The 24,747-nt window shown below is 41.3% G+C and overlaps 1 protein-coding gene across 1 annotated transcript in view; it reads left to right on the plus strand.

Annotated features, from left to right (window-relative positions):
* Nucleotides 1–24,747, plus strand: part of LOC126260431 (A disintegrin and metalloproteinase with thrombospondin motifs adt-2-like) — a 192,664-nt gene that overhangs the window by 92,926 nt on the left and 74,991 nt on the right. The window contains exon 8 of the mRNA XM_049957759.1: nucleotides 2,461–2,510. Coding sequence (XP_049813716.1) covers nucleotides 2,461–2,510 — 50 coding nt within the window. The remainder of the gene's footprint in view (nucleotides 1–2,460; nucleotides 2,511–24,747) is intronic.

The raw sequence follows: 24,747 nt of genomic DNA on the forward strand, positions 1-24,747 counted from the left end.
TAAAGCTCCGCCTACAAAAAATCTGTCTATCCAATGAGAAACGTTATGCTTTTCGTGGTGGGGCAATGTTTTTAATGTTTGCTACGTAACAGAGACGCGTATAGTCTCATGCTAAAAACTGCAGCTGGTGTGGCCCTTTTAGTATTATCGTAAGATCTATACTGTTCTTCTGGATGGCTCTATCTTTTAACATGGGCTGGGGGATGGACCTCTTGGAGGTCGGCCGGCGATGTGGGTGTCCCATTGTCCCGCTCTTATCGTAGGGCCTTCTAGCCTACACGGCTCTGTTCTCGGCTTGTGTTCTCGTTTTTCCCCTCTGAACTGCGTCTGTTCACGGTGGGAAGGTATGACATGCATTTAGACGTTCTTGTGTTAGTCTGTGGTATTCCATTTCCACACTCGTTGATCATATTACTTTGGTTAATTTAATGTCAGGATTTATTCGGAGCTATGTGACATATTGCTGGATTTGCTATCATTTCAGGGTTTCCATGGAAGGTGTTGGATTTGCCTGACACCTTACAACACCGACCAATCACAAGACGTCTATAGACTATGAATGGTCACCACAACGGGAACCATGACAGTACACTGTCCCCGACAAAGACAGTGCAGGATTTCCTCGAAAGCTCGAGATTTTAGCCAAATTTCAAGCGACATGTGAACTGAGAATATTTGTACGCAGAAGAGGGGTACTGAAGAGTACAGAAAAACTTTTTGCGATTTTGTGATCGGGACCGGCAGTCGTCAGTATTAAAAGCTGATCCGAGCTTAAGTGATTGCTATCAGATTTAAGTTGTTTACGCCAGCATCGCACCAAATATTCTTTTCTGCCCATTGTTTCCGTATCTCAGTTTAGGATTTTCTACAATCAGTATTATTTTGTCCAAAAAGTTTGAGTCACCCTGTGTGGAGGAGACAATTGTATCTAGGCTGTTAGGTGTTACTCTTGAGAACTATGGAACTATCGGAAGTAGCTGACAGATTGATATTAAGAATCGAACGAACGCTGCTTCGCAAACAATATTTTGGCAGGATCACGTTTTATGAAACATTTTGATATTCGCCGCAGTAACTATTGCCCTAAATCAATAACCGGAAATTTTCTCATCCAGGCGCCCTAATTTAGATTTGCTGTGGGTTTGCCAAATCGTTCGTATAGTCCTGTAGCAATGTCAGCTACTTCCCAGATTTGTTGCCCTGCCTATAAAGAGTTTGTAGTTTGACGAAACGCAGAATCAGCCTTCCATCCGTTCTCAGTGTGATATTCAGAGTGAACTGAGTTTGTTGAAAGCTTTGTTATCGCAGATTACATGACACTGAAATTATCACATCAAAAATTTCCTAATTGTTCATTATTTGAAATATACTTTGACTGATAGTCAAATACATAGTTTGTTTTTAAGATGAATCACTCTACATGGTCCAAATAAATGATAGAATACATACATCAGTAAACTCTGATTCTTTACAGAATCCACTCGCATTTCCACCGTGTTGCGAAAATAGTTCATAGGAAAGAAGTAATAAATTAAACCGTCATGTGTGATGCTAAATCTTTACTGCATGCCATTTTAAGCAGAAGCTAGTTTTTCACGCATCTAAATGTTTATGATGTCATATTTCCTGAACTATGTGTCATAGAATAATATAACGTAGCAGGTACATTCAGTGGCATATGTGAATACTGTCTGAAAACTGTGTTGTGAGTAGAGTCGGGAATAAAGAAGTAATAAATTTAAACGTCATGCGTGATGCAGCAATTTTGCTGCGAAGATCAGAGCGAAGCTTACAGGAAAATGTAGTAAGCGATAAACTTTTTTCCTTTCTTCATTTTGTGAATAATTCGAGCGAGAAATTATGCGTGAAGTTGGTTGGAAGACGTTAAGTGCTCTCATTCTCAAACACTGGATGAATGAAGTTGGGTATTAGCGCGCCGTTAGTTACGCTGTCTCGGTACAAACACAGCTTCCGATTCTAACAATTGTTTTATTGTGTTAAACTTTTAAAACGAGATTATACTTCTGAATGAGTAGATGATGGCAGCGTTTTAAATTTTTAAATTCGATCAGTAAACACGCTAAATAGAGAAAATGTTCCCAAAGGAAGCCGTTAGGTAGGCAACCTTCTATTGGTCTAGTTTTGCCGGATAACGGTTTAGTAATAAAGATTACAGAAGAATTCCTCACGCGAGATTAGACTGACAAGAGGTGAAGATTCCAAAAAGTAAACATCTCTCTAGACAACTGAAGAGAAAGCTTGTACTGCACTTTACGCTTAATGTAACTTGACACATCGCTCGGAGTCAGCCTATTTCTCCGCTCCCCACATCCCCGCGTAAAGTGCTAACTGTAAGGCAAATTCTACTTATAGTATTTATTTTTCCTAGAATGTGTGAAGCTTCTGTATTACCGCTGCATTTACTGCAGTTTTGTAATCACTGCGTCTTTCCTGTTTCAGGTTGGACTTCTTCGCGTACGAGAATGGACGCAAAAGTGGTGTTACAATGGGTGAGTACAAACGTCGCTCACGTTTTAGTGCCTCGACACACATAATCAGTGCAATTACTTTTGACGTAGTGCTTCGTTAAATTAAATTTATGGTTATTATTTAGGATGATTCCGTGTTCTGTATTTACTACAAATGATACAGTCGATCGTACTGAAGAACCATTAATTTTTTCTGTAGATTATCTTGAGAATTATGTACATGTTTTCTACAAAAACTGAGGACATTTCCAGCGGGAAAGAACATTTCTTAATTACGACAGTAAATATTTAGTTCTCGAGGGTGTTCGGGTTAAACATATAGTGACATACAATTGAATAATTTGAGATGTAATTGAGATATTTATTGGTGGATTGCTTTCACAAGTATGGTAACTTGAAATGTTTTCTGTGTTTGCATGCGGCAATTGGTACCATGTGCGATGCACTAACTGCTTTGCTTGTGTTAATGCGAGCCAGTAGCCATGTGGCATGCACGACAGAAGGTATTCTGTGTGCTGTATTTCGAGGAACTAAAGTCTGTTACAACTGGTACAACGTCGTTTTCGGCTTGAGTATGGACTGCTCCCACCTGGCGATGTTCCCTCTTACGTAATCATCAAGAAATGGGAAAAGCGGATTCGGGAAACTGGGAAGTTTCTTTCGACGACGGGTCACCACACCAAGCACGCAGTTCTAGAGGCTATGGATGAATGAACCTGTACGTCGTTCCAACGGAACTCATGTAAATATATTCGACAAATAAGTAGGCAGTTACAGTTATCTCGTTCGACACTACATGATTTCGTCCATAAAAGACATTTAGCGAACATTGTAAGGGATTTCTTGCATTATGAGTTTCCAGATCGCTGGATTGGCAGAGGTAGTTCAGCGATTGCTTGACCCCGTAGAAGCCTAGACATTAGGCTACTTGATATTTTTCTGTGGAGGTTTAGAAGGATAAAGTGCACCAGACACAATTTCGTGATCTACCAGAACTGCGCCATCGTATTGGTTCAGCTATAGCAAATATTACGCCTGCAATACTGGGAAACATTTGGAGAGAAGTGGAATGTAAATTAGATGCCTGTCGCGCTTCTAATGGTGAGCGTATCGAGGGGTATTAGGGGTGTAAAAATAAATAAATAAAAAAGTAAATAAAATAAAAAATTGAGTCATCATACTTGTAGAAACATACCATCAATAAGTATGTCAGTTACTTCTGCTGTTATTATGTTTGACATTATTACATGTTTAACCCGGAAACCCTGTATTTTGTTTAATGTGACTGTAAGCTCACTGGATCAGATATTAGTAATCCCTTTAATAAAATCACACACTAGTCGTTTAGGAGCACTGTAGATAACATAGAATTTGTACCAGGCGGCCATGTGACAGTCTATCGCTGACGTAAGTGATGTGTATATGATGAGAGAACGGAGCTGTCGTCTGTGTGCTCATGAATAAGTCGTGAATGTAGCTGCCCGTTTCGCGGTGTATCAACACAGACTATTCAACATGTCTATAAGGAATGGCGTACCATTCATATGCACATAGCACGGAAGAGAGACGAGAGCCACGCGTTGTCAAAGACAGTCGACTTAAAACGCTTCAAGAATTGTGCTGCCAGTGAGTGCAAATCTACCACAACCAGTTTTCGGGAGAACATTGCAGAGGGGCTGCCTTCAGTGGACTCGGGTATCTCACAGCATCACATAAAGATGTACCTCTTCAGTCGACCAAACAACTCATAAAACTGCGCAGAAGTTGACTGCAAGCCTATAGTGTCGACATACGAGTCACGATTTAGCCCAATCTCAGATGGTGCAAGGCACCGAGCGCATCGACGGCTCAATCACAAGTTTAACTTGCCATATGAAAGGCGTAGTTCAGGCCGGAGGTTGTTTTGTGATGTTTTGGGGCTGCTTTTTGTAGTACGACCCACTCATTCAGCTTACCATGAAGACGAACTAGAGTTTTTAATTTAACATTCTCGGTGATGAGTATGCTATGGACATTCCCGTTTTCCATTATGACAACAGACGTGTTCACGGTGCTGCATACATAGGTTCCTGGTTTGACAAAGAGACCCTCTCACACCTCGACTTGTCCCCGAAATTACCCGACCTTCATCCTACAGAATTGGCTGGAACTGTTTGGGAGATAGTGTGAATGTAGCAATTAATATCCTCCCAATTTGCTCTCTCTACGGTATCTAGTCATCAGTAAGTGGCTTCAGCTCGATATGGTATATGTGAAGAAGCTTGTAGACTCTCTTCCTCTCCGAATGGATACCATTGTCTACGTACGGTACAGGTGATGTTACACGGTATCAGCGTGATGTCTCCTTTGAGTGTCAAATTTTTTGTGCGGTGTGCTTTTCACCAGACCTGACACCGTGTACCTTACTGAGACGCTCATGCAAAATCTGGATCCTACGTCCGAGCTTCAGCGAAAGAGTATTTGCTGACAGCAGTGATCACTACGAAGGCGTTTTGTCTCCGTTGAGCCATCCAGATTTGGGTTTGCCATGCTTTCCCTAAATCACTTCCGAAGAATAAAGGCATGTCATTTTCCTTTTCTTCAACTCAGGTTGATTTATCTATGTATATATAAAGAGAATACCTTGACTGACTGCCCAGCCCAAACCCCTAAGGACAAAAACTTGCAATTTGGAGAGGGTGTTGATCTTATACTGCAGGCGTCGTTTAAGAAGGGACTTCTCGAAATTCCATCCCTAAGGGTTGAAATAGGGGATGACGTATTTTTGAAAATACGTCGCTATTAAGGCAGTGTTGAGGCTAGACCTACGAAAACTGGTATTTGATCACTCGGTCAGAGATAAAGATATTCATTGCAGCATTTTTGGAAACTTAATCTCGATGGGGGTTAAATAGTGGGTGAAATTTTTTTGAAAATAAATCATCAGTAAAGAACTACTGAGGTATTTTTGTTCCGTATCCTCTCATCGATCAATCCCTAGAGTTAGTACACGGTGGAAAAAGTCACTCTGTATAAAACGGCTTCAGACATCTGATTTCAATGAGTTAATGTGTACTGGTATCTGACTTCTCAGTTACTAATAGAAATATACGTTTTGTGGGAATCCATGGTGATATAGGAGATGAAAATTTTTATGTAAATATTTGATTATGGAAGTATTTGGCTTCTCGGTTAGAAATGAAAAACACGTGTATCACTGTTTTTGGAAATTCAACCCATAAGGGGGTGAAACGGGTCCACACTGATTCGCTGACTTATCATCGCCCAGCCCGAACCACTACAGATACAAATTTGAAATTTGGAGAGGGTGTGTATCTTATAAGCCGGCTGGAGTGGCCGAACGGTTCTAGGCGCTGCAGTCTGGAACCGTGCGATCGCTACTTTCGCAGGTTCGAATCCTGCCTCGGGCATGGATGTGTGTGATGTCCTTAGGTTAGTTAGGTTTAAGTTCAAATGGGTCTGAGCACTATGGGACTCAACATCTTAGGTCATAAGTCCCCTAGAACTTAGAACTAATTAAACCTAACTAACCTAAGGACATCACACACACCCATGCCCGAGGCAGGATTCGAACCTGCGACCATAGCAGTCCCGCGGTTCCGGACTGCAGCGCCAGAACCGCTAGACCACCGCGGCCGGCTAGGTTTAAGTAGTTCTAAGTTCTAGGGGACTGATGACCTCAGATGTTAAGTCCCATAGTGCTCAGAGCCATTTGAACCACTTTTTGTATCTTATACTACAGGCATTGTTTAAGAAGGAATTGCTCGAAATTCCACATCTAAGGGGTTGTAATAGGGGACAAAAGATTTTTGAAAATATGTCGCTAGTAAGGCAGTTCTGGAGCTAGAAGAACTAAATTTGCTATTTGGTCACTCAGTCAGAAATTAAAAAGAAACGTGTTTCAGCAGTTTTGGAAATTCACCTACTAAAGGGGTAATATAGTCAAAGAAAGTTTTTGAAAATAAATCATTATTAAAAACCTGCTAAAGCATTTTTGTAGCTACATCTTCGAAAATTGGTTTTTGGCTTCTCTGTTAGATACAGGAAAATACGTGTTGCAGGGTTTTGGAAATTCACCCCTTAAGGGGGTAAAATTGTGATGAAAATTTTTAAGAAAATATTTCGTTGTATTAAACAAATTTTAAAGCTTAATTAATGAAAGCTGGCATTTTACTTCTCGGTTAGAAATAAAGAAATATGTATTGGGGATGAAAGTTTCTGTGGAAATATCACCACAAGAACGCAAAAGGCATGATTAACAGAAACGTTGGACTCCAGCTACCAGAATAGTATTTTGGTCAGAAGTATATTAAAAAAAAACATGCTTATATGGCCTTAATTAGCGTGAAACGCTTAGAAGGTGTTGCAATTTGTGAATAACATAAAAATTCGATTAAAGAAAAACAAAAAACAAAAAATGTGCATACCATCCAGTGTACGCTAGCAAAACAGCTGGCACTAAGCTAGTTCTATAATAAGTTCGACCTCTATGAGACACAAAGTCTAATCTTTCTTTCGATTTTCATGGAGATGTTGGAAGCGTTAGGTATTTACTGCCTCATAATAATAAGGAATAGGATGACAAAATCAGTAGGAACTGTCTGACGAACTTCGAACTTCAACTGTGGCTTTACACTGTGACAAATTTCATGGAAGTCGTCCACTCCATGCCATCTAAGGTGTTGTTTATACGCCATGCTACATTCGTTTCTTACACGACTTGGAACTTTTCTGTGTATCGTTGCAATAGATTTTCCCCGTTTTTGCTTTGCGACGAAGCACAAGAACACGCCTGTAGTAAGTAATCTGTTAGTCCGCTCCCACTGGGTTGACGGATTTTGATGAAGCTACTAATAGTACAAGACAAGTAATAACGTGAGTGACCTAGACAGTATACTTTAGCTCACAACATTATCATAATATTATCATTAACAGGAAGCAGTCAGTGGTAAGTGGAAGCTTTGAGCCTAATCGTGGAGCATAATCGGATATCTCCGTTCATAAGACATGTGTACGGAACGTAATTTGAACCAGCCACAAAAGATAATTTACCGACCTGCAGAAAATAAGCCTGCTCTTCGCTCCTCGCCCAAATTATCTCATTGAGAAGAAATGGAAATTTCCATCGCAGTGACTGTCACCAAAAACAACAAAACATATCAAATGCCCTCTAGACTGTCGCTGAGAGAAGAAGTAAAGACGGCACCTATCTTTGGCGTAACACCGTTTCTATTTCCAGCCCTTAAAAATAAGCAACCATATTTGTTGTGAGGGGACGAAAAACACAAGTGCATTAGCATGGCTGAGCCTCATGCCACAACGAAAAACGTCTGCTGATGCACGGAACTTTTTTCTTTCATCTCCCGCATCAGCTCTCTCACGAAGCTGCTCATTTGTTTGTAGAAACAACACGCTGTCTGTCACAAGAAACAGTTTCTGTTTGGGATGTTTGTCTTACGCTCGTGGTAACGGGTTGCAGAGGCTTATAAGCAGCGGCTTTCCTGCTAGAGTGTAACTGTTACGTATAATAGCAGAATGTATCAAACACAAGGGCTAGCTGAGGTAAACGCTACCTCACAGGTACATTCGTTAGAACAAGCGGTGTGGAATGGTCCACAGGTTTATCGGTACAGAAGTCAGCTTTCTGCCGTGTGTAAGGAAGTATCAGTCCATACTGTAGATATCTGCTGATAATTAAAAGGGGGCAGCCAGATTGAAACTAGACAGACTAGTTATATACCTAACGAGCATGGCGCGAACGTCGGTAACGCAGGGAAGATTGTAAGGCGGTCATATCATTTTGGTGTTTGTATGTTACCGATGTGCACGTCAGAGGGAGAGAGAGCAAATTACATTAGAATTAACCAATCTTTGGTCTTGTCGTGGCACAATCTTTGCCTCTGCACAATCTGATACGTTCTTAGTTGAAGTGTGGTAGGTGGTGTACGTATTTTGCAGTGCTGTGTTGACATGTGATTGTATCTGTTAGATGAAGAAATATTGATTGTAAAGGACAGCAAGAATGAAGAAGAAGTATATATTAGAAAGCGAAGAGAATATAAATTTTGAATAATGTTATTATTTCCTGAAGAGAAGAAGCTTGAGGTAAGATTGCAGCACTGCGTAGCTACGAGGGCTAGTCGGAAAGTAGGGAACGATAGGTCGCGAAATGGAAACCAAAGTGAAAATAAAAACTGTTTTATTTGCAACGGTTAGCTACATCTTCCAGCTACTTCTCTACACAGTCGACGACCAGATTTAGACATCTGTCGTAGCGTTGTACCAACTTTTCAATTCCCTCGTTATAGAGGACAGCCGTGAGTGCTTTTCGACAATTTTCTACTCTGGACTGCAGCTCGTTGTCTGTGTCAAAATATTGTCTTCATAGCCAGCGGTTCATTTGAGCAGAGATGAACCTCAGGGGTAGGCAATTATGGGCTCTTTGTGGGTGATCAAACACTTCCCATCGAAAAGCTGCAGGAGCATCTTCATTGCGCCTGCAGAGTGCGGCCGAGAATTGTCGTGTAGAACGAACCGCATGACAGTTATGTTATGTGGATTGCATAGCTTCAGGCGAAATCTATGGCCAGGCCCTCATACTTGGCGGGAGACGCTAATTTCTAGCCACCTTTACGTTCTCGCTGTGAGCTCAGAACTGAAAAAAGCGACATGATGCGATCGACGGGCGTAATAGACACAGTGCCCGACGCATCTGTGCAAACCTTCATCAGATTTTCACTGTATTTTCCATTTTGCGACCCTCGTAGTTTGTCAGAATGGTTATTGTCAGCTAGTGAACTTGTACACCCCAGACCCACCAGGTTAGCCGAGAGTGCTAATGCGCTGCTTCCTGGACTCGGGTAGGCGCGCCGGCCCCAGATCGAATCCGCCCGCCGGATTAACGACGAGGGCTGGTGTGCCGGCAAGCCTGGATGTGGTTTTTAGGCAGTTTTCCACATTCCTCTAGATGAATACCAGGCTGGTACCCACGTCCCGCCTCAGTTACACGACTCACAGACATTTGAAACACATCCGCACTTTTCCATGATTTACACTAGACACAGACATATGGGGTCCTCTGATTCCATCCCAGGGGGTACGGGGTGGCGACAGGGAGGGCATCCGGCCACCCCTTCAAATTAACATGCCAAATCCGATTTAACCACGCCAACCGCGCGCGAAATGCGGGACAAAGGCGCAAGCGATAGATAGATAGATGGATAGTGAACTAGTACACCCCACTTCCCTGAGTCATGCATTAACATATTAAGTGATTAAGCTGTTTGTTTTTCACAGAAATTTCTCTGTTAACATTGTAACCTCTTTCGATCATTGTCCACTTTGTTAAACATAGTATTGTTCGGATGTATGTTATATGTGAAGATCATGCAAGTTTCACTCTGTCTGTTTTAATATATACTTCGTTCTAAAATCGTTGTCTATGAATATCATTTCATAGGAATAGTTACTCTCCCATCCCACTGTTTATCATAACGCCTTTGTCACAACTTACAGTTTGAATACAGTTTGGAAATTTTATTTAAAAATAGAAATTTAGCTTAGCCGCTGCCTGCTTTCTATTTGCTGTTGTTTTCGAGAAATCTGCAACAATGTTGTCAAGATGCGAGGTAAGTGGAAATTTTTATTATGGCTAGATAATTGTTTTACTTCAGTTGCGTCTTTAACATAACACAAGTTGGATTCAGGTTAGTTACACTTCAGTTCAAATTAGATTTTGTTTGATGAAAGGTTAGCATATGAGTTTAAGTTGGATAACGGGTTTGGGGACATAGTTTTGGTAATAGGTAGATTTTTATATGGTGGGAGGTAACGTTCAGCTAAATTTCATACTGAAACAAATATAGTGGGAAGGTTAGAGGATGTGTGTACAGAAATGCCCTCTATTGGGAATCTGGAAGGAAGAGCGCGAACGTTCACCGCTGAGTCATTTGCTTTTTAAGAGGTGCTCGATGTGAGGTCAGCGAGTTTTGTGGGCGTCCGACTTCCCTATGGACGCCGGGTGAAAGGGGCAGTGAAGTGAAGTGCGGTTTTTGTCTGCGGAAAGAATGTTAGGAAATGAAATTCATGCCCGACTGTCTGCTATGTATGGCGAACGCAGTATGTCACCTGCGCATGTGTTCGCACCGAGTAAACGATTTCGAGAAGGTCAGGTGTCAATGGAAGACAGAAGTCGACCAGGAAAGGCTTGTAGTGTCATTACACCTTCTGTCATTGCTGCAGTGGAGGCTGATTTCAGAAATGACCGGCAGCGGACGGTGGAAGACATTCGGCCCACGTTGGGCGTCAGTCACAGTACCGCTCATGCCATCATCACAGATCATCAGAGTTTGGTAAAATCTGTACGCAGAGGGTTACACAAAGCCCACCTGTAAAGGAGGAGCAAAGTTCAACAAAATGTCGACATCACTGCAGCTCCTGAAACGGTATTCCGGTGAAGAAGGTCGTTTCGTGCCTCGCACTGTTGTGCGACAAGAAACACGGTGTCATCATTCTGAGACGTAGAGCAAGCGTCAGCGCCAACAAGGGAATCACATGGATTCACTCTAAAAAAAAAAAAAAAAAAAAGTCCAAAGCTATGCACGCCAGTTCCAGGAAAGTCGTGACGACCAAAGGCTGTTGCTCATTGACTTTCCAGAACACGGATCCACAATTAAGGGACAGCGGTACGTGGACACTTTGCAAAAAATGAAGCGCGTCATCAAGTACGAACGCCCAGGAATGTTGACGGACGGCATCATTCTGCTGCAGGACACTGCCCACGCACATATCACCATGGTTGTTACGACTACGCTGCAGAGGTCTCGCCGGGAAGCCGTTACACATCCGCCATGCAGTGTCCATGTCTCCCCATGCGATTTCCATTTTTTTGGTGCCCTGAAGAAAGACATTCGTGGCCATCGATATGTTTCGGATGAGGTACACGCCTGGCTACAATGATAGTTTCGCAGACAACCGCTAACATTTTTCTATGAAGACGTTGACGATCTTGTCTTAAGTAGGATAAATGTATTAACAGTTATTGCGCTTACTTTTGAAATAATAAACAGTATACTTCCTTTTTTCCATCAGTCTCGTTTTCATTTGACTGATCCTTATAATTTTGAATGACGAGACGATGATCGTGTAATTCTACATCTACATCGACATCTACATTTATACTCCGCAAGCCACCTAACAGTGTATGGCGGAGGGCACTTTACGTTCCACTGTCATTACCTCCCTTTCCTGTTCCAGTCGCGTATGGTTCGCGGGAAGAACGACTGCCGGAAAGAATCCGTGCGCGCTCGAATCCCTCTAATTTTACATTCGTGATCTCCTCGGGAGGTATAATTAGGGGGAAGCAATATATTCGATACCTAATCCAGAAACGCACCCTCTCGAAACCTGGACAGCAAGCTACACCACGATGCAGAGCGCCTCTCTTACAGAGTCTGTCACTTGAGTTTGCTAAACATCTCCGAAACGCTCTTACGCGTACCAGATGACCCTGTGACGAAACGCGCCGCTCTTCTTTGAATCTTCTCTATCTCCTCTGTCAACCCGACCTGGTACGGATCCCACACTGATGAGCAATACTCAAGTATAGGTCGAACGAGTGTTTTGTAAGCCACCTCCTTTGTTGATGGACTACATTTTCTAAGGACTCTCCCAATGAATCCTAACCTGGCACCCGCCTTACCAACAATTAATTTTATATGATCATTCCACTTCAGATCGTTCCGTACGCATACTCCCAAATATTTTACAGAAGTAACTGCTACCAGTGTTTGTTCCGCTATCATATAATCATCCTTCTTTCTATGTATTTGCAATACATTACATTTGTCTATGTCAAGCGTCAGTTGCCACTCCCTGCATTTCGCTGCAATTTTCTAATGCTGCAACTTCTCTGTATACTACAACATCATCCGCGAAAAGCCGCATGGAACTTCCGTCATTTATATATATTGTGAAAAGAAATGGTCCCATAACACTCCCCTGTGGCACGCCATAGGTTACTTTAACGTCTGTAGACGTCTTTCCATTGAGAACAACATGCTGTGTTCTGTTTGCTAAAAACTCTTCAATCCAGCCACACAGCTGGTCTGATATTCTGTAGGCTCTTACTTTGTTTATCAGGCGACAGTGCGGGACTGTCAGGTTGTAACAGATAGGAACATGATTGAACGAAGTCTTTTTACGTTAACATTAACTTTACACTGTATTATGAAGTATACATAAAGTGGTTATACATATTTGAAAGCGTTTGGTGTAGTGATTTTCTTTCTTGCTCTTTTAAAAGTATAACTAATATTTCGTCTAGTGAGCTTACGTTGTGTTTCTTTATAAACCGAATATTGCCATTGTATGGCGTAATAAGAAGGAATCATGTTGGATACCAGAAATCACCGCTAATATCTTTTCCAGCATAATACAGGTTGACTCTTACAGAGAAAACAACAGCAACCAGCCACTTTTTACATTGCTATTTATTTATAAAATAGTGCTGTTACCGGTTTCGAACCGAAACGTTCATCTACAAACGGCTAGTTCACGTCACGACACATTAAACATGTTTTGGTTCATTAGAATCATTTGTTTACATCATCTAAAATCGTTGTGAGCCACAATTACAACTAAAAAGACATTGTCTCACATCTTGTTTTGTTTGTTGGACACCACCACCACATCGAAATTCCATCATTTGGGAAAACAAAACGTGAAAGCTAATGTAAAATGTATCGTAACGTGAACTACCTGTCTGGAGATAAACCTTTCAGTTCTAAACCGGTTATTTAAATAAATAAATAGCATTTAGAAAATGTCTGGTTGCTGTTGTCTTCTCTGTAAGAGCCAACCTGCGTCTTGTACACAGCCACGGGCTGAGAATGTCAGTTTTCGACAAAATAGCATCTTTTCCAGCACCGTATAGGGTCACTAGATTACGCACACTGCTTTGGATGGTGTTTTATTTCTGCATATTGTAGTCAAGAATCGTGTCTTCCATTGCGACGGATTGGAGCACGAAGTCCATTATGTCTCTTTTTTTAAAACTGCTAAGTATTGTTCAGAAATTATTCCAGTAAAATGTGCTTCACAACTTCTTCCGAGATACTTGTGGTGTCAGATGTTTGGTGTATCAACAACTGCTGATCAAAAATAGAGAAAGCTAATGGCTAACGTCAGAAAACTGAGGAGGATATACAGGACATGTTGAATGAAATTGTCTGCAGCATTCAGAGTAAACCAAACAGTCCGAAGGGACCACGTAATAGACGAACTGAAGAAATTCTGCAACAGTGGAAGCAAAATAACACACGACGGGCGAAGCAAAGCGAACAGGCAAAGAGGTCATTGTTCGCTAAAACAAAAGTCTAATAATACAAAATACAATATGAGGTAGAAATTTCTGAGAACGTAAGTTTAGAGCTCAGAATTCTGTGCAAGTAAATCACTGGCTGTCGTAAAGCTGAAAAAGAAGAGAATCGAAACGTTTGAATTGTGCTGTTTCAGAAGGTTGCCGAAAATTAAGAGGAATGGCTAGACATGAGGAGATTCTCCTTAGTGTGGGAAAAGAAAGGAACAAGTATGGTAAACACTAACAACAAGAAGGGACAGGTTAACAGGACATGCGTTAAGACTTCTGGAAGTACCCTCCATGGTAGGGGAGACTGACGTACCTTGGAATTCTTTTCAGACTCTCTTCTCTAACCAGTTTAATGTATTTTCTTATTCCGTTTTGAAATGATAGCATTCGTTTTTACGTGTGTTGCAGTCTTTTCCTGAAATTAGAAAAATTACTCCGGAAAATTAAGGTTTCTCCAAATTTGAAAAACTGTTCTAGGCTACTACATGGCCAGGTACCTAGGAACAATCATTATATTCGGATTTAAAAATCTTGTCAATACTGTATTTAATCCACTCTACTACACACCAATAACTAGGAAGTGAAATCAGATTTTAAAAAAAGTATTATGAGAAACCAGTTACAGGTTAAAGCAATTTGAAACACGAGCTGTTTGCAACAGTCACAAGTTTCCAACCTCGAGACAAAGTAAAATTGTTAAGACATTAAAGGAATTCAGTTCATTTGCAAATATCACGGGTTCCATGGTAGGAGACCTTCTTCCGTTTCAAGGTACAAGATGGTAGTCGACCGACGAAGTATGGTTTAACCACCCACATACTATTAACCAATTTTAAAAATATACAGAATTTACTCTAACCTTTTTTCTTTTCCGGTTAGTCGTATGGTTTTCCGTCCGGCTTTCCCCACGTAGCATGCCAGTAACTTTTTATTTCGGCTGGCCGCCTTACGGAGGCTGCGCAGGTATAGTTGGATAGTGGGGCTGCCACTTCAAGGCCTTCCAACGTGAAAGATTTTCTTGTAGGGTTTACTCCCCTAGGAAAGCTGGCTACTCTACGCCTCTAGAGCCCTCCCTGCCCCCTGTTGTGGGACACACTTCGTCTGGCTCCTCTGTCAAGGCCTGTCCGATTTGGGTGGCCCTGCTGGTACCTACGCTTACGTCGGCATAGGCCTTGACTTCGTCGAAGCACGCAAACCCTCGCGCCCCGTTAAGGCGGTGTCCCCTAGGAGGGACAAATCAAGATTACTACTACATTTTTGGCGATATACTCCGCAAGGTAAAAGATGCATTCAAAGACCTGCAAAACGATGGAAGGTGTAGCTGCAACAGGTTGAGGGAAAGCCTGACGCATGACGAGAGAAGAAGACAGAATTTACTTAACATAAGACTCTGTAACAGGAGAATTAAAAAAATTTTCGAAACAAATTTCACATACAGGGTGAGTTAAAAAAGACTTTACAATTTTGGAATTTATTGAGATAACTTACAGAATCAGTAGACGTGTTTTTCCGTAGCAAACAACCTCAAGTTTCACGTAGTGCATTCAGTACCCCATTCTGCCACCAGGAGTGCCAGCATAGTGCACAGTTAAAACGGCTTCATTCATTGGTGCAGAGCGTGCTTGCTGTGTGTTTTGGTTCATGAACGACTTCTTTCTCTGGGGTTTCATTAAAGATCGTGTGTATGTTTCTCCCTTACGAAACAGTCTAGTCGACCTTAAAAATCGAATCTACGCTGCCGTTGCAAAAGTTACGCCCGATTTGGTGCAACCCCTAATGTGAGAAGAAATTGGTTACCGGTGGAATGTTTGCCGCATCACATCGAACCAAAAAGACACTTGGCACTTTTATGTGTTAATGTTGTTTGCTACAAAATAACACATCTACCGATTCCGTAAGCTATCTCAATAAATTTCTCTATCATTCCAAACTTGTAAAGTCCTTTATGACTCACCCTGTATTATACAGCGCTTAGATAAGTAGAACTCCTATGTTTTACAAACGCACAAAACTCAACCATATGTCTCACAAAAAACATACAGTTGAAAAACATCGGAAATTGTTTATGGTGGTTTCTATTGAGCATTCCTTCATGTGATTCTAAATTAGGTCACTGCATAGAAACAGAAAGAAACATTTTGTATTTCTAGGTACACTATTCTCCAGGTACAACACTCCCCAGTATTAGAGGGAGCAGTAGGGGGTAAAATTTAAGGGAAAATCGAGATTGAAACATGTCGCACCAATAACTGAGGACTGGTTTATTTGCTACTCTGACATGAAGAGTGTAACCGGGTAAACTATTCGCCAACCGGTTTGTCGAGGACGTTACCTAGCTGCATTCCCATTGGTTATTCGAATGTTCATACCGTGCACTATCTTGAGGCTTTCATCTATGGTGCAATGGGTGATTTTCAAGATATGTAATACCATATTTGAATAATACTGTCAAGTTTTTAACTGATGCAAATGAAGGCGTAGAATATTGCCAAATAGTACGAACATCAGTTGGCGATAGACCGTAAAAAGCATACAGTTTACTGACTTCAAGACTTTTCACTATATCCATTTGACGTAAACATGGATAATGCGCCTATTTTGAGATGGCTTAGAAAGAAAACTATTCTGCAGGTCAAGTGCCAATGTAAGGAAAACTAATTCACGTGTCACACCGATAACTTGATCGACAGAAAGCTGTTCACATCCAAATGCTCTTGCCGCTATAGTTACTGTGCTTCAAGAACGGTGCACCTGGAGTACGAACGCACTCGACGCTCGATCGAAGCGAGGGAGTGGAATGGAGGACGGACGTTGTGAAACAGGTCGGGCCAATTCACGCCACTAAAATCCTGCCCACGTATCCAGCTGCCTGCCGTCGGTCCAACCGTACGGCATGGGCTTTCCGTTTATACACTCAGCGTGCACTGTGCCTGTTTATCAGTGACACAATCAAACTCACTGTCTGCATTTAAAACTGCATTACAGCTGTCAGAGTGTAACAGAAAATAAAATAACCATGCCAGAAGTTAAGGACATGACCAGTATTTCTCAAATGACCGTGGTTATCAAAATCTTTCACCCTCGTCTTAAATAGTACAAAAAGCCTCGATATATTTTTCCTCTTACAATTATTTCCCATTTAAAGTCATGTGCATGACAGTAACTGGGAAAGAACTACTTAGACCTGGAGACAATGCATCCTTTTAGTCTCCTCCTTTGTACTGAGAAAAATGAATAACTTTCGAAAAAGCGATTACAAATTTTAGCCGGAGAACTTTGTCGCAACATTTCTGCTAGACTAACAATAGCATACGTACTAAACGTACCTTGACGAGGAACAGCTGAACTGCGAAATAACGAACCAAGCCTGGAGCACATTATGAGGGAGCGGGTTGTTGCGATGTGTACTCAGGTATCCCACTGACATGCCGGAAAACAGAATGGGATCGTACCTTCTTGCGGCGACATCCTTTCATAAAGCGTTATTGATTTATTTGCCGCGTCTAATCTGGGTGAAATCTCAAAATTTCGCCTTCGTCAGGAACAGGTGACTGTCGTGATTGCTGCCGTGGTGACAATATACATCTTGTGATTGTTTGGTTGTATGACGTAATGACGACGTACGCCGACCAGTCACAAGCCTTAAATGGACTTTAAATGGCATCACGACAACGGCCACGACAGTCACTTGTTCCTGAGGAACACAATGGATGACATTGTCGACAGTTTGAGATTTTATCCAGTTTTGACACAGGAAGTAAACCTAGAAAGATTCATACCAGAAATACCGATTGTACTGTTATTTTAATTTATCAAAAGACAATACGTTCCTTTTCTACACACTATTCTCAGCAGTTCGCGCCAATGTCAGGAACTTAATGATGACAAAAAAGCCAACGTCGGCCGCATAGAATGAATACTGAAATTTTATTATACTCGACTGATATAGAACCAAGTCCCCATTTTTATAGTGTGTCTCCGAAGATGGGCTTGTGGCACAATACCAGACCGATATAGTAAAATTTTAAACGCAATCGCCGGCCGTGGTGGCAGAGCGGTTCTAGGCGCTACAGTCTGGAACCGCACGACCGCTACGGTCGCAGGTTCGAATCCTGCCTCGGGCGTGTATGTGTGTGACGTCCTTAGGTTAGTTAGGTTTATGTAGTTCTAAGTTCTAAGGGACTGATGACCTCAGAAGTTAAGTCCCATAGTGCTCAGAGCCATATGAACCATTTTTTAAACGCAATCCTAAGTACCGGGTATAGAATTTTTTTGTTATCATGTAGTTCCTGACAATAAAATTCATGTCTTTTACTAACACACGAGAGTCACAATGGTGTTGAAGTATGTCTTAACTGACACTGATAGTTTCTGAGTATCGTACCGCGTCATAATGTAAAAAGAAAACACCAGAGAAACAGACATTTCGGTCACGGTAACAGTGGCCGATACGTTGGCTTGTCCAGTATAGTTTTTTTATCTTATGACACGATAAAATATTCAGAAAACTTTTTCATTGACTGACACTGGCCGCGGGAGCCTACGCAATTATGTATTTTAACTGTTTCGATTCAATTAATGTTCCTTAATAAAAAAAATTGAATGTGGTAACATTTTTATCGTATTCCACAACACCAATCCAATTCAGTAGATGTTGAGCACTATCTCAAACACAGAAACACTTCCACATCAACCGTGATATATCACGTTTTACTTGATTTATTTGGTATTGTCTCAGACGTTTTCTGTTCATACCAACAACAGTTTCATTGTACTTTATGTACGCTCGATAGATTCTTATACGGCAGGCTCGACGTAAAGAAACTTTATCGTGTACCCTCATTCTTGGTGGAATGCAACAATTTCAAGGAAACTTTGAAATATCACCTTACATATTTATACCCGGGCCACTGAAACACGTCATTTCAAGGTCATTCCACAGGGGCAGAAAAGTTGGCAGTATGAGTGACAAACAAACGTGGAATGCTAAATGCTGCGTCTAATGAACCAATTAAATCACAGCAACGACAGACGGTTCCAGCGTCGGCGGTACAACGTTGCCGGCTTTTGTGTAAATGTTGTGTGTTAGTGAGCGGCCGTGTGCTTCTCTACAGTTTTTACCGCTTCGAGTACAGTTCCTGTTTATTAAAGAATGTCAACAAAACGACATTGTTCACCAAGTGACAATCCGTTTCGTCTTGGAGCGCCTTTAAATAGTCAGGCTTTGGTGTGCTACGAAGGACGAGTGAGTTTTACGAGCAAGAAACAGAATTTGTTTCTTTTCATGAGCATGCGTCTGTTGCTGCTGATAAAGTATTACAACGCACCTCGAAAACTCTAGGACTCACTCAAAGAACTGTTACAAGGAAAGGGATGCTACTTCAAACGTTGCAATATAGTGTAGTAAACCGTGTGAAACAAAGCCCCTGTGGCGAAAACAGTGTATTTTTAAGTACACCTGGAAAGAAAAAAAGCGGCAACGTCCAGTTACAGATCTTGATACGTTCCAAATCGATGTAGTTCGTCGGCACATTGCGGATATTATAGCAGGAAAGAATAACCCACAACAGCGAAGATGCTAATTTCTTTGAAAAAATGTGAACTTTCCTCAGGGAAAAGGCGGGGGTGGGGGGGGACACGTCACTTCAAATTGTGTTAATAAGTATGGACTTCCGCTCTAAAAGGTTAGTCCGGCGAAAATTGTTGCTCGGAAAAGCTCGACTCATTTCTTACATGAAATTGTAGGAAAGGATATAGGCCTACATTCATTTATATGGCTAGATGAAACCTAGGGAAGCGCTGGAGAAGCAGCTGCTAAATGCTGGACAGATGATATTTCCGAAAAGCGGTGATCATCAGCCAACGGGAAGAAGACCACGATAATTGTGGCTCATGCAGGTTCTTCAAACGGTTTTGTGCTTGAAGGACTTTTTATTTTTTCGATCGAGAAAAACTTGTGACTACTACTAGGATATGGACACCCACGATTTGTGCAGAGGATTAAAAATTTGTTGTCGCAGTTAAGTGTTAGGACAGTGTTTGTAATGTATAGCGTTATTCATTACCAATCTGTGATATTAAACAAAACTCCAACAACTAGTGACTGTAATGAAACGGTGGCGCAGTGGTTGTAGGCGAGAGATATTGCTGCAGACATGAGCATGACAAAGCTGCTGCTACATTCACTTGCAAAACAAAATAACCCTTTGACGCCTGCATATGTTGCAGAGGAAACTGCAAGGGAAGAGGGTCATATGCCAATTAGGCTACTGCCTTATCGCTGCCATTTTAACGCATTTGAATTCATCTGAAGTGATGTCGAGGCTTACATTCGAAATAATAACAATTCTTTTACAATAGAGAAGTGGAACGGCTGCTACGCGAAGGTCTTGCTACTGTAGACGTCAACTCATCCAGGAAGAAAGTAGACCATGTTGTAAGCATGTTAGAGAAGCACAAACCAGAGACGGAATTATAAACGAGAATGTACAGTTAGTGATTTCTCTTGATGATGATGGTGACGATGGTTCTGCCCCAGATTCCGATGACGGTGAAGCAGAACTGGATGGAATTGCGCCACTGACATCGGAAATTGTTGAGTGTAAATGTATACCGAGTGTAAATGTATACCGAGTAGGCTGCAGCTTTCTCTTTATTCCGTTCTGCGATTGTGGATAGCATGCTCTTTGGCATTCTTAGGTTTACATTATTATGCCACGTTTTATATGCAGCTACTACTATAACAAATCGTAATGACTTCTAATAGACATTGTCATTAACTTCGGGTGTTGTTTGTTTCCGGATTTCATATACTGTAATGTCAAACACTTTTTCTCCGTCGCTATTCTCTCCATTCTTAGAAAAACGTTATTTGTTGTATTTACGTATACATTATTATGCGACGGCTTATATACACGTAGCTTACATTTACAAAACATAATTCGGAGATGTCAGCTGTGGTTGTGTGCGGTGGCAGGTACTGCAACCTCGCAATCGCAATATAACCAACTACAAGCGCGCTGTTAAGTGACATGTTTCAGCGGCCCGGATATAGTTGATTAGTAGCGTGGCATTTATGGTTACTTAACAGTTTTCCTTTCTTTTCCAACATGTAGTCGGTCATCAAGGAATTTATCTTTCTGATAACGACATCTCTGTCTGCAACATCGTCAGCTGCTCCCATGTTTTGATAACACCAGACAGAATACACCATCATCCCTCTTCACATTATCGTGATCGGCTTTCTCTTTAGTGTTCCGAAATTCGCTCACCAAAGAAGATGCAGTCAATATTCCAGAATTCGGATCAAGAACTGCTGCCAACATGAGGAATTTGGGAGTAAAATTTGGAAATTTATGGTAAGATCTTATGGGTCCAAACTGCTGAGGTCGTCGGTCCCCAAACTTACACACTACTTAATCTAACTTAAACTAACTTGTGCTAAGTACCCATGCCCGAGGGAGGACTCGAAACTCCGACGGGGGGAGCCGCACGGACCGTGACAAGACGCCCAAGACCGCGCGGCGAATTTGAGAGTAGCTACCTTCTGTATAGTGAAGCAATTTATTTAATAAAGGCAGGTCTTACGATAATTTATACACCATTGAAGTTCAATTACAGACCTATATAGTAGGATTTTGGAACATAAACTGTGTTAGAACATGATGAAATGTCTCTAAGAAAAACAAATAGGACGGATTTAGAAAACATCGTTCTTGTGAGACACAAGTGGTCCTTTTTTCACGTTAAGTAATGAGTGCTATCGACAGGGGCTGTCAAGTTTATTCTATCTTCGTAGATTTCCAGAAGTTTTTGTCACAAGCGGCTTCTAATCATATTGCGTGCCTATGGAGTATCACCTCATACGTGCGATTGGATTCATGATTTCTTGTCAGAAAGATCACAGTTCGTAGTAACTGACGGGAAGTCATCGAGTGAAACCGGAGTGATAGTTGGTGTTCCCCAAAGAAATGCTTCAGGCCCTATGCTGTTCGTAATGTACGTATACGATTTATGAGACAATTTGAGCAGCCCTCTTATCGTGTTACCAGACGATTCGTTCATCAGAAAATTAATACGAATTACAAAATGGTTTAAACAAGATATCCACATGGTGTGCAAGAATAAAAAAAATGTGAAGTCCTCCACATGAGCACTAAAAAGTCTATTAAATTTCCGTTACACTTTAAATCATACAATTGCAACGGTTGTCTATTCAACTATAAGTAAATACCTAGGGATTACAGTTACAAACAACTTACAGTAGAACTATCACATACAAAATATCGTGGGAAACGCGAACCAAAAACAAGATATAACAAATATACAACAAATATACGGATACTGCCTGCGCTACGTTTGTCAGTTCTCTTATGGAATACTGCTGCACAGATATATGATCCAACCGCATAGGCTGACGCAAGACATCGAAAAAGTTCAAAGAAGGACAGCTCGTTTTCTGTTATCGTGAAACAAGAGAGAGAGAGAGTGCCACAGATACGACAAGCGATTTGGGTTGGCAATCATTAAATCAAAGATGTTCTTTCTTGCGGTGAGATCTTTTCACCAGATTTCAGTCATAGGAAGAAATTATCATCGTAATAAAATAAGAAAACTCAGAGATCGCATGGGAAAATTGTGTTAATTTTTCCCAAGTGTTGTTTCGAGGGTGAGTCTGAAAGTGGTTTTACGAAAAACCAGGTGTGATCTGCAGAGTAGTCATGTAGAAGTACACGTGGAGACGTGGCTGGTTTTCATCCGTCCGAATAATCTTTTCCAGTGATTCGCGATTGATTTCTTCGATATCTCCCTTTATGTCCGCCTACGAAGACTGTCTCGCAACTTCCGCCCTCAGTCATGTACTTGTTTGTGTTCTTGCACAATTAAACGTGACTGAAAATCGACAAAGTCCCACGACGCTTCAACAACCGAATTGCTGGAGCAAAATTATCCTACAAATGCTGAAATTTGCTTGCGTAAAGTTTTTCTAAGTTTTGCCTTAAGTGCGTAACCGTCTTAAAGGTCTATGTTCGATTGTTTGAGGACCAAGCTTCAATTCCACATCCGGTCGTAATAGTTCAGATTGCTCGTGGACTTCGGAAAGTACATAAGGGGAGAGCTCACTTTAATCTGTTGTTGTTGTGGTCTTCAGTCCTGAGACTGGTTTGATGCAGTTCTCCATGCTACTCTATCCTGTGCAAGCTTCTTCATCTCCCAGTACCTACTGCAACCTACATCCTTCTGAATCTGCTTAGTGTATTGATCTCTTGGTCTCCCTCTACGATTTTTACCCTCCACGCTGCCCTCCAATGCTAAATTTGTGATCCCTTGATGCCTCAAAACATGTCCTACCAACCGATCCCTTCTTCTAGTCAAGTTGTGCCACAAACTTCTCTTCTCCCCAATCCTATTCAATACCTCCTCATTAGTTACGTGATCTACCCACCTTATCTTCAGCATTCTTCTGTAGCACCACATTTCGAAAGCTTCTATTCTCTTCTTGTCCAAACTGGTTATCGTCCATGTTTCACTTCCATACATGGCTACACTCCATACAAATACTTTCAGAAACGACTTCCTGACACTTAAATCTATACTCGATGTTAACAAATTTCTCTTCTTCAGAAACGATTTCCTTGCCATTGCCAGTCTACATTTTATATCCTCTCTACTTCGACCATCATCAGTTATTTTACTCCCTAAATAGCAAAACTCCTTTACTACTTTAAGTGTCTCATTTCCTAATCTAATCCCCTCAGCATCACCCGATTTAATTTGACTACATTCCATTATCCTCGTTTTGCTTTTGTTGATGTTCATCTTATATCCTCCTTTCAAGACACTGACCATTCCGTTCAACTCCTCTTCCAAGTCCTTTGCTGTCTCTGACAGAATTACAATGTCATCGGCGAACCTCAAAGTTTTTACTTCTTCTCCATGAATTTTAATACCTACTCCGAATTTTTCTTTTGTTTCCTTTACTGCTTGCTCAATATACAGATTGAATAACATCGGGGAGAGGCTACAACCCTGTCTCACTCCTTTCCCAACCACTGCTTCCCTTTCATGCCCCTCGACTCTTATAACTGCCACCTGGTTTCTGTACAAATTGTAAATAGCCTTTCGCTCCTTGTATTTTACCCCTGGCACCTTCAGAATTTGAAAGAGAGTATTCCAGTTAACGTTGTCAAATGCTTTCTCTAAGTCTACAAATGCTAGAAACGTAGGTTTGCCTTTTCTTAATCTTTCTTCTAAGATAAGTCGTAAGGTTAGTATTGCCTCACGTGTTCCAACATTTCTACGGAATCCAAACTGATCTTCCCCGAGGTCCGCTTCTACTAGTTTTTCCATTCGTCTGTAAAGAATTCGCGTTAGTATTTTGCAGCTGTGACTTATTAAACTGATAGTTCGGTAATTTTCACATCTGTCAACACCTGCTTTCTTTGGGATTGGAATTATTATATTCTTCTTGAAGTCTGTGGGTATTTCGCCTGTCTCATACATCTTGCTCACCAGATGGTAGAGTTTTGTCATGACTGGCTCTCCCAAGGCCATCAGTAGTTCTAATGGAATGTTGTCTACTCCCGGGGCCTTGTTTCGACTCAGGTCTTTCAGTGCTCTGTCAAACTCTTCACGCAGTATCTTATCTCCCATTTCATCTTCATCTACATCCTCTTCCATTTCACTTTAATCTACAATTTACTTTAATTATAATTAAAAATGTAATCTTCACTCTTCATTGACTCACTCCTTCACAATTCTTGGGATAGGAAACACATTCGGTTAAATGATTAAAAATGAAAATATTGCTGTTCTGGTATCATTTAGTCGGGACTGATGGCCTTTGTTCTCTGGTCACTTCAACCCCCAACCATATCATTTAGTCAGATA

This window comes from Schistocerca nitens, chromosome 5, assembly GCF_023898315.1.
Source record: "Schistocerca nitens isolate TAMUIC-IGC-003100 chromosome 5, iqSchNite1.1, whole genome shotgun sequence".
In the NCBI taxonomy this organism is placed as follows: domain Eukaryota; kingdom Metazoa; phylum Arthropoda; class Insecta; order Orthoptera; family Acrididae; genus Schistocerca; species Schistocerca nitens.